Here is a 12,383-nt window from a genome sequence, read left to right as displayed (position 1 = left end):
TATCATTCTTATTATTCATTGCAATCCTAATTCTGCTCTTCCGACTTTTTCACACTTAGCTTCTTTAAAGTAAAATGAATCTAATTTTCTTTACAGTAATGATTCAAATTACTTAAAAAGCAAAATATTGATTATTTATTGTCATCATTTATGATTAATGTTTCATAAATAAAATGGGTGAGATAATCATTTTTTATAGCTTTTTTAATATCGCGAATTGAGAATTTTATATGCATTTTAAGAACAAATACGGGTATATCCTTGAAATTTTTTTAAATAATGTCTTATATTTGTTAAATTTAGTCATTTTAAACAGTATCTAACTAGTTTAGAAATTTAAGATCAATAAGTTATTGTAAAAGTTCTAAATAAAAGTTAGTTTCAATAGCCTTCAATACTGGTATATAATATCGCTATCTTATATCAATATATGCAAATTTTACTATTTTGCTATCAAAATCTATAACCTACTTTAAAAACTCTTCAGAACCTTGCTTTTCAATAAATATAATCATTTCGGTTCCATTAAGACTTGTTTTTGACTCTAAAATGGACTCCACTTTTTATTTTATTTCGAGGTTCACCATTAAAGTGAAAAATATTAATATAATTATTTTATATAAATTATCTCTAAGATAGGAATGATTCCAGATACTTAGCTTGCATTAAACCGGCTCAATAATGAACACTAACGTTTGCACACGTAATTATTAGAGTAATCATTATACCTTTTACAGCAAGACTAATTATAATAATCACATTTAATATTAAGGTATTAAGATATCGAATACACCATGAATTAGTTTTTAGTTGCATCTTCTACATACATTTAAGGAAAGCAGTATCCTTATTTATCTACTCTGTTATCCTATCTAATTTTTCCAATATATGAATCAGCTATATTAAATAATTAGCCATTATGTAAATTATCAAGTTATAATGACTAACTTGTCAAATTTACAGATTTAAATTATACGTAATTCTTTAATTAACTTAATATCACTAAAATCTTAGATATTCTCTAATTCAAAAATACCATTGGTACTATAAATATTAATATATTAATTACTTAATAAAATTTACTCTTTTCAGCATGTTAAAAGTTGGAAAAAGATATTAAAAGAACCTAACTAGCAAAGGCATGGGCTAAACATGCGTAACGTAGTATATTTTGGGGAGAAGTAAAAGGAAATTATACTTAATAGAATCAAACATCACTGAATTTCCTATTATTTATACTAGAAAATTCTGTATGGATTAATTATTTTTAGTTAACCTAAGAAACTAATATAGTTGAAGTTCGTTTATTAAATGGTAAAGGTGCAAGATGGACAGTAATGAATGGCTAAATTTTTTTCCGTGGGTTGGTCGAAGAATTCATAAAAGAATAGGGGTACGATTATAAACTGATAACAAACATAACTCAATGACCATGACAGTCCTTATCGCAGTGCTCGTCACAGCAATCTCCTTCCTAAAGTTCCTCTTCTTCTCCTTCAAATTTTTCTTCTTCTATCTGAATAAAATCTATTAATGCTTACAAAAATTATTAATACTCTTCAAGGAACTCTAAACAAAGTGGGAATTACTTATCTGTAGCAGTTTATTTTTCATAATTTAATCTTTCAACAAGTTAGGTAGCATCTTTAATTTCTGTAAGCTTAGTAGTCATTTATCTGGTATAGTTTTTAACCAAAAATGCTGGAATATCATTGAAAAGGCCCGCAATGGTAGATACAAAAGTTTCAATGTCTTCTTTGGTAAGAGCATTTATTCTAAGAATTTCTCCTGTTTCCATAAGAGTTTTAAGCACATGGTAACGAATATTAAGCTTATATGTACTAAATTTATCTGCATATATCTATTCTTATAAATTTTTAAAAACAAGCTAGTGTTTCTCATGTGGTATTTTATTATCTGCGCAAAATTTGGTCCAAAATTCTTAGTTTTAAGATGATAACCTTTCACAAAGTGCAAAATCATTAAGCTCAAATTTAGAAAAGGCGTAGTCTTTTAGTTTCTGTACGTACTCTTTCATAACTTAATTGTTACTCATTTAGAAGTGAAAAAAGGACAGAACAAAATTATATTCATATTATTATTTAATATTATCGAATTTATATTTTATTATGGGGTGTGGTATTTTAGATACAATCAAAAAATAACTCGGCAATGAATCAGATTAATTTGATACTAAATAATTTATTGATTAAACTGGAAACTTCAAAATTGAGCTTACCAATAATGTTATAAGTTTAGAGATAAATTCATTGACTTAAATTTAATAATTATTTACTATTTTAAACAATGATAAAATTACTATATTAAAAATAAATTCAAACAAACTTCCAATTGAGGCTATTTATAATGCGGTACCTAATTTATCGAAACTTATTATTAAAAATTAAGAAGTAAATCGACGGGATTACTGCTTTATATTTTCTGATCTAATCAAAGAACTTTTACTAGAATTTAATATGAACACCGATTAAATTTACATATTTTTAAACTATATTTATGGCCAAAATCAATTTTTTCGATAATAAAATGTAATTTATGAAACCAATTTATCAAATTTACCATTATATACATTCGAGTTTTTAAATTTTTTTACATATTTAAGATAACTGAATTTCGATCATACAGCAGTTAATAACAAATAAATTATGAGTTTAAATATGCAACTGTTTGAGTTTTCGGCCTAGAATTCCTAGATTACAAATATTAACGTTTTAGATAAGTTTTAATATTTACGAAAACTAAATCTTTCATACTGTCAGCTTTTAAATGTGAAAATATGTATAGTAACTCTTAAAGAACTAAGAGTAGAAGGGTGTGGTCTTACTGAAATAGATTGTGAGAAATGCTACAACCTTTAAAAGTTAATGGCAAGTAATAACTGTTTTTAATTTATTAAATTAAATAAACGCATATAAAAACTGGAGCTATCAAAATGTTAGTTATAATCAATTGTTTTTTTGAGATAATTAATTTATTTGTAAACTCTAGTTTTGGATAAAAATGAGTTATAAGTTGATCTATAAATATTGAAAGATTGTACTCAATTAGAAACTCTAAGCTTAGAATAATGTGGTAGAATTTATAGTACATAGAATGTGGTTTTTGAAAAGATCAAAGTGGTGTGTCTATCTATACACATAGATGTTTAATGTATATATAGCTTCCATAACGCTTCAGAACTAGTTTTAAGCGGTGAAATTATTTATGAATATATAATATTAAACTGGTAGATTTTTAAGAATTTACATATGTTAATGTTTTCTAATATCCATTATTAGTGTTAGTATACTCTTAGCAAATTATTTCCATCTTGTTTAATTGTAGTTAATTGAAAGTGAGTAACACATTATCACAATGCTCCGGCTAAAAATCCTTCTATCTCAGTAGAAATTTTAAGATGATTGAGAAGTTCTAGTTCTTTTTCTAAACCCTTTTTAAGCTTCTATAAAGAGACAAGTGTCAAATATTCTTCTGCCACTAAATTTTATCCTGAAATTTTATCTTAGCGAATCTTCAATTCATTGTAATTAACTAGTAACTACTTTAAACAGGATAAGTTTTGTTAGCTTTTTTCGTCCAAATTTTAAGAAATTAATGTGCAATCTATAACGTCTACTTAATCTTATTATATTGCTTATATTGCTGATTAATTTATATTAATTTCTTAATCCAGTGAGTGCAGTTACTATTTTAATAACTAATTTTCTTCTTAAACAACAAATAATGATTAATCATTAGTTAATTAAAATGGAAGATCAATAGTTTCTGTTTTAGAAAGCATGTCGATTTCTTTGATAATTTTTGCCTATAATAATTTTGATCCCTCAATTTTTTATAAAAGTTGGTCTTTTGATTGTTTAGCTGTTTAACCTTACTACTAAGGATTTCTGACTGGTTTTTAAGGCCTCTTTGGTTAGGCTTTTAAATCTTCTTAGTCTTCGTCTGAATAATAATAGTATTCATCTTCTTATTCTAATTCTTATGTAAATGCTAATGGGAACCAACCCTAGAGACCTGTTCTAAGATTTTTACCCATAGACCATCCTTTTTCTGTATGACTTATAACATTAATATTATCTCCTTTTATAATTTCAATCATATCATCTCTTTCTTTTTTATAATCCTTAATCGTAATTCTTGTTTCAATGGATTTACTCATTAGATTTACAAATATGTTATATTTTTCAGAATATAATATTAAATAATTGAAATTTAGCAAAATGCCTGAAAAGTTCTTTGATTGGCTACCCACTAAACCTGCTCTAACACCAAAAAGAATGATAACAGCATCGCCTAATTATGCCATAAAACTAAAAATATAATCTGGATAATCATCTTTGCCTAGGCCTTTTGAGAAACCTGAAAAATAAAAAAAACTTATTATATTACCCTCACATTTAAAATAGATGAAATAGCCTATCTAAAAATAAAATCCTTTCCAGCTTGATTTAGATAACTAATTAGAATAGTTAAAAATTTTAGTTAATGCGTAACCTGGTTCTATTTCTTAGCAAAAACAATAAAAACTCATTACGTGTGAGCAGCTAAATTTGGCATTAGAAACATTCATTAATATTCTTCCTGAAACACAGTCAATCATAGAGTTACTAAAGGATGGTATTGATTAATTCAAACCATAAATTGAAGTTCATGATTAAGAAATTTAGGAAATGTTAAAATAGAAAAAAGAATAAGATTCATAAATTGGTATTAATCTAAGCGGATTAGCCCGTGTAATTGTGAAGAAGAAAAGAGAATTATAAGCATTTAAAACGAGAAAATCGGACTTAGATAATTAAACTCAGGACCTTAAATTAATCTAAATGGTTAATGTGGAGAATGAGAAAACTCTTAATGCTGACATATAAAAATATGAAATGTTAATTGAAGCAAAGAAAGCAATTAAAGTGTGAAAATTATTTTACTCATATAATAATATCATCCTAACCGAATGTCATAAGTTATTTCTACTTATTTTAGATAGAACACTGCTTAATTATTCTCAAAATTTCCTCTGATATACCACCCTAATGTTTAAATTGCTTCATTTTTTCATATAGTGTAACTTGTTATTCTCCGCTTAATGAGTTGCCATAGCTTTTGACAAATATCAATATCAAATCATAAAAAACCAAATTTGTAATAGCACCGGTATACTTCATGATATAATTGAACACACTATCTAAGTTTTATGGAGTTAAACTGTAATTCTTGCTTAATAAAGTTGCCAAAAATGCCAAACTAGCGCCGTTTGGATCTGCTTCTGTCAGGACTTATATGAAGCTAATAACGCTCATTCTAGGAAGAGAGCAACGTTTAATAACACTACCTACTGCTCGTACTAACCCTGCAGAATCATCGGCTTATATAACTTCTAATACACAACCCTTAAGAAAAGCCAATGGTTTATATGTAGATTTAACTAGGGATTCAAAAACTTACAATGATAATTTCTGCTTTAAAAGAAGATCTTATCTTACTCGTGGCATTAAAAGGTCTTTTATATAGAAAAAAGCTTCTTTTTCTGGTAACATCGAAATAAATAATCTGGTTAATTCTTTTGTAGCATTAGGAGACCATTCAAGAGGATTTGTTAACTTCATAAGCTACAACCATAGATTAGATGATGGTAAGGATCGCATTAATTTGGGCAATGATCCAGAACGATAATCTCTGAAAACAATGGATAATTGCTAAAATACTGGTGTTAATGATTAAAGAACCTCTGCAGGAGAAGTAGGCGCAGAATTAATAACATTTTAAATTAATGCCTCATCATCTAATACGTCTACCTGATCAAAAATATCCAACTTCTCCATATCTACAACTTAAAAGAAATCTGCAGCTTTTTTATTTATAACAGGTTTAGGTTAGTTTGCATTCAATTTAAGTGACTATTCACTAACATTTAATATAATATCTTCATCTACCATTAACTTCAAATCATCAACATTGGTTTTATCTTTATGTGTTTTCTTTTTAAGATTAATACCTCGGATTTCATTAACAAGTGTCTTCTTATGCTTTTAATCAGGTTTTCCCATTGTGAAATGAAAAGTGAAAAGTCTAACATATTATTATATAGTAATAATTTTAATAATGTTACTAATGTTATGAACATTATTTTATGGATCCAATTCTAAATAATAAGAAGCAAAAACGATATTTTTATCTAGTAATGGGACTAATTATTAGTTAATCTATTCTATCTATGGGAATTTTAGCATTATCAATAACATTAATTGCAGTATATAAAGATTTTATGGCCATTTTGTCAGGTTTTACTTCTTTTGTTATAATTATCTGCACACTCAACATTAAGCCTATTACCTTTATCTGCATAAATGCAATGTCTGCTACTAATTTAGCATTAAGTATTTATTATATCGTGTATAATGTACTTTACATTCTATTTTCTGAAAATTTTAAGCTAATTTTATTTTTGCTGTAACTTATTCTATCCGGATTAGCTCTTGTTCAGTTTCTAGAGAACTGTCTCATTAGTTATATTTATAAATTAACTCAGCGGATTATCTTTCCCAATGCTCCTGATGTTAATCACCCTATTCCACTACTATCAGAAAGTAAAACCAACTGCTAAGATCAATATATTTTATATGCTAATTTTGTGGGTGTAAAAACTACTGCTAATTTTGATAATTACGATGTCTCAGAATCAATAGAATTAGGCGAAAGAGACAAGAGAAAAAGAATTCGGAAAACACCTGAATCACTAGGAGAAGAAGCTATAAGTTCATGAGTGAATTATTCAAACAATAGACTGATTGTTATTATAGTCATCACATTATTCAATATCTTTATCGTTTATAATACTAATTTCATCTAAATTTTCTGCTGGGACTTTAATCAAAAGAAGGTCAGATACTGATCCTACTGAAATAGATTATTCATTATCAATAATTTAGATTTGAATTCCGCAATCTTGTTGTTAATTATTTCTATACCATGACTCATATTCTTAATTTTCAGTACTACCATTATTTTTATTTTAATTACTACTTTACACTCTCTTATTTAGTAATTTATCAATGCCCCCCTTTGCCTAAATAAACATAACGCTCTCCTTCTAACTCATTGCATAATTTGAACAAAGATTTCCAATAACTTATTTTTCTAAGCTTTTTTGCCTGGACTACTCCTTAAATATTTATTTTTACTATTCGTAATCATTAGCTAACAAGTCGTACCTAGTTTTAATAGGTTATTTTGGTAATTTATAAACTGGTCCTTTATACCCACCCATAACTATATGCCGCATTGATGGAGATTTTTATGAATATTAACTTTTAACTTCCGACACTCTTTAATTGAGATGGGCTGAAATAGCTCTCGTTTCATCATTGCGTCTTTCTCGAACAGCATTATTATTGTGTTACATTCTCAATTTAACAGGTGATGAAATAGCAGGGTGCATAGTTTATCTTTTCCCTTCTGCAACTATTTTTGAATTTAATACCGAATTCGTAACCTATTAATGTAATGGTAGTTCGTTATGAGCTCGTTTCATAAATTTTGCAATTGGTGTATAGGGAGGTGAATGATCGACAGACGCTTATGAATTGAATATGTTATCATATAGAACAGTAGAATTAATCATATCATTGTATCGCTTGTTTTTAGGTGTTGGAGTAAGGGGCATAATTTTTAAAATGTAAATTAATTATAATAGAATATAATGTTATATTATAGAATCTTATATTTGAATATAATAATATTGTAAATTTCATATTTAATGACCTTTCTCAATGAGTTATCACTTTCGGTATTCCAACGAGAACAACTCACAATTGATTACACTAAATTACCATTTATGAGTAAGTTACCATTGCAATATTCCACTTAACTTACAGTTTAAGAGAAAAATATAAAAAATTCAACTTTCATTAAATAGATATCAACCCCATTATCTCTTTAGTAATCAAGTTAGCTAGAAACGTTATTTAATGATCTTTCTATATTCATATAAATCGAAGCTTATATCAAAAACTAGCTAGTAGGTCCCCTACTCCTATTTATCTAGCATGAGATGACGAGTTTACTCAACTTAGCGTAGATAAACTTTCTTTTAGCTTTTTAAGAATTGCATAACTAGCAACTTTTTGCTTTTGTAACATATTCTGATCCAGACTTAGTACCTAATTTGCTTCTATAACTGAAATCGTTAAATATTCCTGTTCTATCTTTCACTTTTTCTACCAATATTTATGATATAATCGCTCCGTTTGCTTATTATTTCAATTCTAACACAATAATATTAACGAATACATAACTAAATTTATCCCGGTTGCTCTTGGTTAATTAGTCTACACTTCAATCTGTTTTCAACTTTTTGATTTTGGGGGAAACACTCCCTGTCCCGTAGCTTTCTTCTAAACTTAACAAGAATAAAATACTTGTTATAACATAGTAAAAGTTGGCGGAAGTTTAGAACAAAATCCTCTCTAAATCTTAATATTTTCCGTTCTTGAACAACCAGCGTCATTTGTCACGATTCGTGAAGTGAGCATTTTTGTGTGATAATAGAAGCTACCGCCTCTGATTTCAACACAACTTGCACTTTATTCAGTGGTTTATTATCCTGACTACACTAACTCAGCATTCGAATGCCAATATTAGTATTAATACCTAAGAAGTAGTTAGCATGAACATCACTTTTCTTAACTATCAAATACCATAATTAACCTATTTCCACAGCAACACAATTAAACTTTAGAAACCTCAATCCCTATTTGAACTAAAACTGCGCCGTTTCTCCTTAATTTGCTCAGAGCAACTATCTCCTTGCCTTAAAAACTCAGCGAATTAGCCAAAAATACCTCTCACTCCAAAGGCCCCAAACTCATCTCCAAACTTCTCTCCAGGGCGCTATTCGCCCCGTTTTCCACATCCAACGCCTCTTTGAGCCCGATGAGCAGCCGCGCGACGGAAACCGTCGACTTCTGCAGCTCCTAGAGCCACGAAAACTGCAGTGTTTCGGGTATCTTGCGCGCGTTCCAAATTTTCAACTCCTCCATCAATTGGAGTGAAAAATCAAATTGTTTTTGCAATTTCCGACTCTCGTGCGCCTTGCAATTTGCGATTTTTTTGAGCGATTCTGTGTCGTTTTGCGCGAGTTACAGGCCGCGGACGCGCGCTATTTTGGCCCTCAAATTTTGGTTCCAGGCGTCCGTTTCGTCCAGCAGCACCTTCAGGGACTCGTTCTTCGCGTGCGTTTCCGCTGCGAAGTTTTGGAGGATTTCGACTGCGTTCTTCGCCTCCGCCGCGTGCGCCTCCAGCGTGTGCAGCTCCCCGAAGGACGCGGAGAGCGCGGAAACGGCTTCAGAGAGCCGCGTGCCCTAGACCGCATTAGAGGTCTGGAGCGAATTGGAGGCTTGGAGTGTTGCGCGCTGCGCAGCGACTTCCGGGTGATGCGGGAGGTATGCCGATGCCATTTTGGAAGGCGGAAGCGAAAAGAGTTAATAGTACGGTAGGTGAAAAATTAGCCTTTTAAAATTAACAATATACGCGAATATTATATAAAATGGGGCACATAAAATTTAATGGCCGTTGCTGTAGCATTTTTGGGGGTTACGATGCTCTGCGTGCTTGCTGTGTGTCTGACCCTGTTTTTTAAACTATTTGCGAAGCCTAATACATCAGATGTCACCATGGTCGTTTTGGGGTCTGGGGGGCATACCAGGGAAATGCTCGAAATTCTATCCCACGTTAAACCTAAAAATATGATATTTCTGCTTGCCGAGACTGACAGATTTTCAGAAACCGTTTTTCTCAAGCAGTATCCTGCTGGTCATTTCATAAAAATTCCGAGGGCTAGAGAAGTAGGTTAGTCGTATTTTTCTAGTATTTTTTCAACTATTTAAGCTATTCTCGGAGTTGCAGGTGTTGTAGGATATTACCGTCCAGCGTTACTTATTACAAATGGACCAGGAACAGCATTACCAGTAATATTAGTGTGTAAATACTATACTATAATGAGAAAGTTTACTACTAAGATAATTTTTTTCGAAAGTTATTGCAGAATTTACAGAAAAAGTACATGTGGGAAATTGGCAGGTCTTTTCGTCAATAGATATGTCTCAGACTGGAAGCAACTTGGTTTTAATGATTTTTCAAAAAAATAATTTGACAAATATATAACTTTGAAGATTTTTCCTGAATGATATTATTATTTAGTTACACAGTTATATTTTTCCTTCCGCAATATAAATGTCAGATCGTCAAATTATCATAAAACTTCAGGATATGCCAGAAGACATGCAAGGTGAGGCTTAAGAATTAGCATCTCAAGCTATGGAGCGTTTTGTGTTGGAAAAAGATATATCAGCCTACATTAAGAAAGAGTTCGATAAGAAATTTTAGCCCTGTTGGCACGTGCTCGTTGGTAAAAATTTCACCACAAACATCTCCCATGAAGCTAAAAGGATGATTTATTTTTATGTAGGTTAACTTGCCTTCCTAATCTTTAAGAGCGGGTGATTTAAGCAAATTCTCACTTACTTACAACTTTTAAATACTCGTCTGCGATATCACAATAATCAATACCTAACAGTATTTCTAGTCTTCCATCTTTTTACTACTTAATTTACTCTCCTATGTCTTAAACTATTTTTGACTTTACTCCTTCTGACTCACTACGAGCAGACCTAACTTTCGTATTCAACTCATCAACCTTTTATTAGAGTTCGCAAACAGTTTTTTCAGAAACTAACTAAACTGTAAGTTCTTCTGTAAGCTTAGACAATGTATCAACTGCTTTTTCTTACGATTTTTATAAATCTGAATAATTTTTAACTTCATTATTATATACAATCTGATCATTTTCAGTCCCAAGCAGACGCAAAAGCTCACATTTTTGCAACAAAACTTCTTTCTCCCGTAATAAAATTTGCTATTTTAATAATAAATTTTATTATTCAAGTTCCTCAGCCTCAGGAGCGATCTAAAACATTATGTTGAGTTATTTCTGCTATCTAACATCTACTAATTTCTAGCGTAATTCATGTTCGATTTATAACTCCTAATTAAGCAAAGATTCATAATCTTGAGACTATGAATCACAATTCTCAGTCTCGTTTAAGACTGTAAATGCATGAGGAAACCAGCCTATTGTATTTGTTGTAAGGTTTTTACCATGTGACCATCCATTCTTTTCAATTTTATATACTTCTATTATATCATTGGCCTATATCGTCATCATATCGTCACGTTTCTTCGTATAGTCCTTGGTAGCTTTTCTACACTAAATCACACTCATTTGTAATACATATTATTATTATATATTAATTTTAAATATAGTATTAAAATAAAAATAAGTTTATTAAAATTTAGTTTATTTAAAATCATTCTATATACTAAAAACTAAAAACAAATATGTTACTATATTATATTCAATAAATTATATATTATCGTATCTTTAGAAAATATAAATGTCGTAAGCACACTAAAGCGCGGTGGTACTGGCAATACCTTAGAAGCACATTGTAGGCTTTGTTCCATTTATAACAATATTAGTACTTGCAGTTATAGAAGTTTTCATCACCTTTGCAGCTGTCATAGCGAATAAAAATTTTACCATGATACTTCCTCCATCAGGAATCTACTTCCACATGACATGGGGAGTCATTTTCTCATTAACAGTTGCATTTGTTGAAAATTCACTCAAATGGTTATTAAATCGTAAGTATATCAATCTTTTCGGCACTATCTCCCAATCTATATGTGCTATTTTTCTTATTTGTTGTATATATAATTGGCTCTGGATCAACAATGCAACTGGTATCGTTTTTATTTCTAAAAACTTCTTATCCGCTGCTAATATTAGGGTGTCACCTGAACAGTTGAAACGTTACATGTATACTGATAGTGGAAAAAAGATATTAGAAGTAATTATTACTTGGGCTTTTCCTATTCAACTTGTTATTGTTCTAGTGGATACTATTTTATCCGCCTTTAGAAAAGGGAAAAAGCGTCAGGTTGGCATTTTACTTAAGACAGATGACTATGGTAATACTTACTGCTAGTTAGATACCACTTATTTGTGATAATTTTACATTTTACCTAAATATCTTTATATTTTTGTATAGTATGTCCCTTTTATAAATGTTTAAGTTTATTAATATTATAAATATCATAATATAGAGTATATATATTATAGTTTGAGTTTTTATAGTCTAAATAAAGATATTTAAAAATAAGATTTCATTTATTTAATATTATTATTAAAATATAATATAATGCCTTTGAATTAATAAGTATATTGAAAAGCTATATATTTTACGTTTAGTTTTTGTTGTATCTATTACACTATTTACAAAAGGATTGTTTAATTCTTTTAGTTACAA

General features: G+C 29.7%; 14 protein-coding genes across 14 annotated transcripts; 7 read left to right on the top strand and 7 right to left on the bottom strand. All coding sequences in view use genetic code 6, as the record gives it.

The window, feature by feature from the left end:
• Positions 1-2: 2 nt before the first annotated feature.
• On the bottom strand, positions 3-587 carry SS50377_24472 (uncharacterized protein; the record flags this gene model as incomplete). Its single annotated transcript, XM_067908313.1, has 1 exon — positions 3-587. The coding sequence occupies one exon, from the start codon at positions 585-587 to the stop codon at positions 3-5; it is 585 nt and encodes a 194-aa protein (XP_067765287.1).
• Positions 588-1,423: 836 nt separating this feature from the next.
• On the bottom strand, positions 1,424-2,056 carry SS50377_24471 (uncharacterized protein; the record flags this gene model as incomplete). The annotated part of the gene is made up of 1 exon (XM_067908312.1): positions 1,424-2,056. One exon carries the CDS (start codon positions 2,054-2,056, stop codon positions 1,424-1,426), a length of 633 nt encoding a protein of 210 aa, XP_067765286.1.
• Positions 2,057-2,477: 421 nt separating this feature from the next.
• SS50377_24470 (uncharacterized protein) lies at positions 2,478-3,353 on the top strand (the record flags this gene model as incomplete). Its single annotated transcript, XM_067908311.1, has 1 exon — positions 2,478-3,353. One exon carries the CDS (start codon positions 2,478-2,480, stop codon positions 3,351-3,353), a length of 876 nt encoding a protein of 291 aa, XP_067765285.1.
• A 17-nt stretch (positions 3,354-3,370) lies between these two features.
• On the bottom strand, positions 3,371-4,180 carry SS50377_24469 (SH3 domain-containing protein; the record flags this gene model as incomplete). Its single annotated transcript, XM_067908310.1, has 1 exon — positions 3,371-4,180. One exon carries the CDS (start codon positions 4,178-4,180, stop codon positions 3,371-3,373), a length of 810 nt encoding a protein of 269 aa, XP_067765284.1.
• A 61-nt stretch (positions 4,181-4,241) lies between these two features.
• Positions 4,242-4,934, top strand: SS50377_24468 (uncharacterized protein; the record flags this gene model as incomplete). The annotated part of the gene is made up of 1 exon (XM_067908309.1): positions 4,242-4,934. One exon carries the CDS (start codon positions 4,242-4,244, stop codon positions 4,932-4,934), a length of 693 nt encoding a protein of 230 aa, XP_067765283.1.
• A 12-nt stretch (positions 4,935-4,946) lies between these two features.
• SS50377_24467 (Bystin) lies at positions 4,947-6,065 on the bottom strand (the record flags this gene model as incomplete). The annotated part of the gene is made up of 1 exon (XM_067908308.1): positions 4,947-6,065. The coding sequence occupies one exon, from the start codon at positions 6,063-6,065 to the stop codon at positions 4,947-4,949; it is 1,119 nt and encodes a 372-aa protein (XP_067765282.1).
• Positions 6,066-6,199: 134 nt separating this feature from the next.
• Positions 6,200-6,781, top strand: SS50377_24466 (Transmembrane domain-containing protein; the record flags this gene model as incomplete). Its single annotated transcript, XM_067908307.1, has 1 exon — positions 6,200-6,781. One exon carries the CDS (start codon positions 6,200-6,202, stop codon positions 6,779-6,781), a length of 582 nt encoding a protein of 193 aa, XP_067765281.1.
• A 9-nt stretch (positions 6,782-6,790) lies between these two features.
• On the bottom strand, positions 6,791-7,681 carry SS50377_24465 (uncharacterized protein; the record flags this gene model as incomplete). The annotated part of the gene is made up of 1 exon (XM_067908306.1): positions 6,791-7,681. One exon carries the CDS (start codon positions 7,679-7,681, stop codon positions 6,791-6,793), a length of 891 nt encoding a protein of 296 aa, XP_067765280.1.
• A 36-nt stretch (positions 7,682-7,717) lies between these two features.
• On the top strand, positions 7,718-8,545 carry SS50377_24464 (uncharacterized protein; the record flags this gene model as incomplete). The annotated part of the gene is made up of 1 exon (XM_067908305.1): positions 7,718-8,545. The coding sequence occupies one exon, from the start codon at positions 7,718-7,720 to the stop codon at positions 8,543-8,545; it is 828 nt and encodes a 275-aa protein (XP_067765279.1).
• A 316-nt stretch (positions 8,546-8,861) lies between these two features.
• Positions 8,862-9,473, bottom strand: SS50377_24463 (uncharacterized protein; the record flags this gene model as incomplete). The annotated part of the gene is made up of 1 exon (XM_067908304.1): positions 8,862-9,473. The coding sequence occupies one exon, from the start codon at positions 9,471-9,473 to the stop codon at positions 8,862-8,864; it is 612 nt and encodes a 203-aa protein (XP_067765278.1).
• Positions 9,474-9,581: 108 nt separating this feature from the next.
• Positions 9,582-10,202, top strand: SS50377_24462 (UDP-N-acetylglucosamine transferase subunit ALG14; the record flags this gene model as incomplete). The annotated part of the gene is made up of 1 exon (XM_067908303.1): positions 9,582-10,202. The coding sequence occupies one exon, from the start codon at positions 9,582-9,584 to the stop codon at positions 10,200-10,202; it is 621 nt and encodes a 206-aa protein (XP_067765277.1).
• A 46-nt stretch (positions 10,203-10,248) lies between these two features.
• On the top strand, positions 10,249-10,518 carry SS50377_24461 (Dynein light chain; the record flags this gene model as incomplete). The annotated part of the gene is made up of 1 exon (XM_067908302.1): positions 10,249-10,518. The coding sequence occupies one exon, from the start codon at positions 10,249-10,251 to the stop codon at positions 10,516-10,518; it is 270 nt and encodes an 89-aa protein (XP_067765276.1).
• Positions 10,519-10,531: 13 nt separating this feature from the next.
• SS50377_24460 (SH3 domain-containing protein) lies at positions 10,532-11,296 on the bottom strand (the record flags this gene model as incomplete). The annotated part of the gene is made up of 1 exon (XM_067908301.1): positions 10,532-11,296. One exon carries the CDS (start codon positions 11,294-11,296, stop codon positions 10,532-10,534), a length of 765 nt encoding a protein of 254 aa, XP_067765275.1.
• A 172-nt stretch (positions 11,297-11,468) lies between these two features.
• Positions 11,469-12,083, top strand: SS50377_24459 (Transmembrane domain-containing protein; the record flags this gene model as incomplete). Its single annotated transcript, XM_067908300.1, has 1 exon — positions 11,469-12,083. One exon carries the CDS (start codon positions 11,469-11,471, stop codon positions 12,081-12,083), a length of 615 nt encoding a protein of 204 aa, XP_067765274.1.
• Between the last annotated feature and the right edge of the window lie 300 nt (positions 12,084-12,383).

Source organism: Spironucleus salmonicida, chromosome 4, assembly GCF_000497125.1.
Source record: "Spironucleus salmonicida strain ATCC 50377 chromosome 4, whole genome shotgun sequence".
In the NCBI taxonomy this organism is placed as follows: Eukaryota; Fornicata; order Diplomonadida; family Hexamitidae; genus Spironucleus; species Spironucleus salmonicida.
Note: the sequence above shows the minus strand (reverse complement) of the source record. Positions and strands in the feature narration are given on the sequence as shown.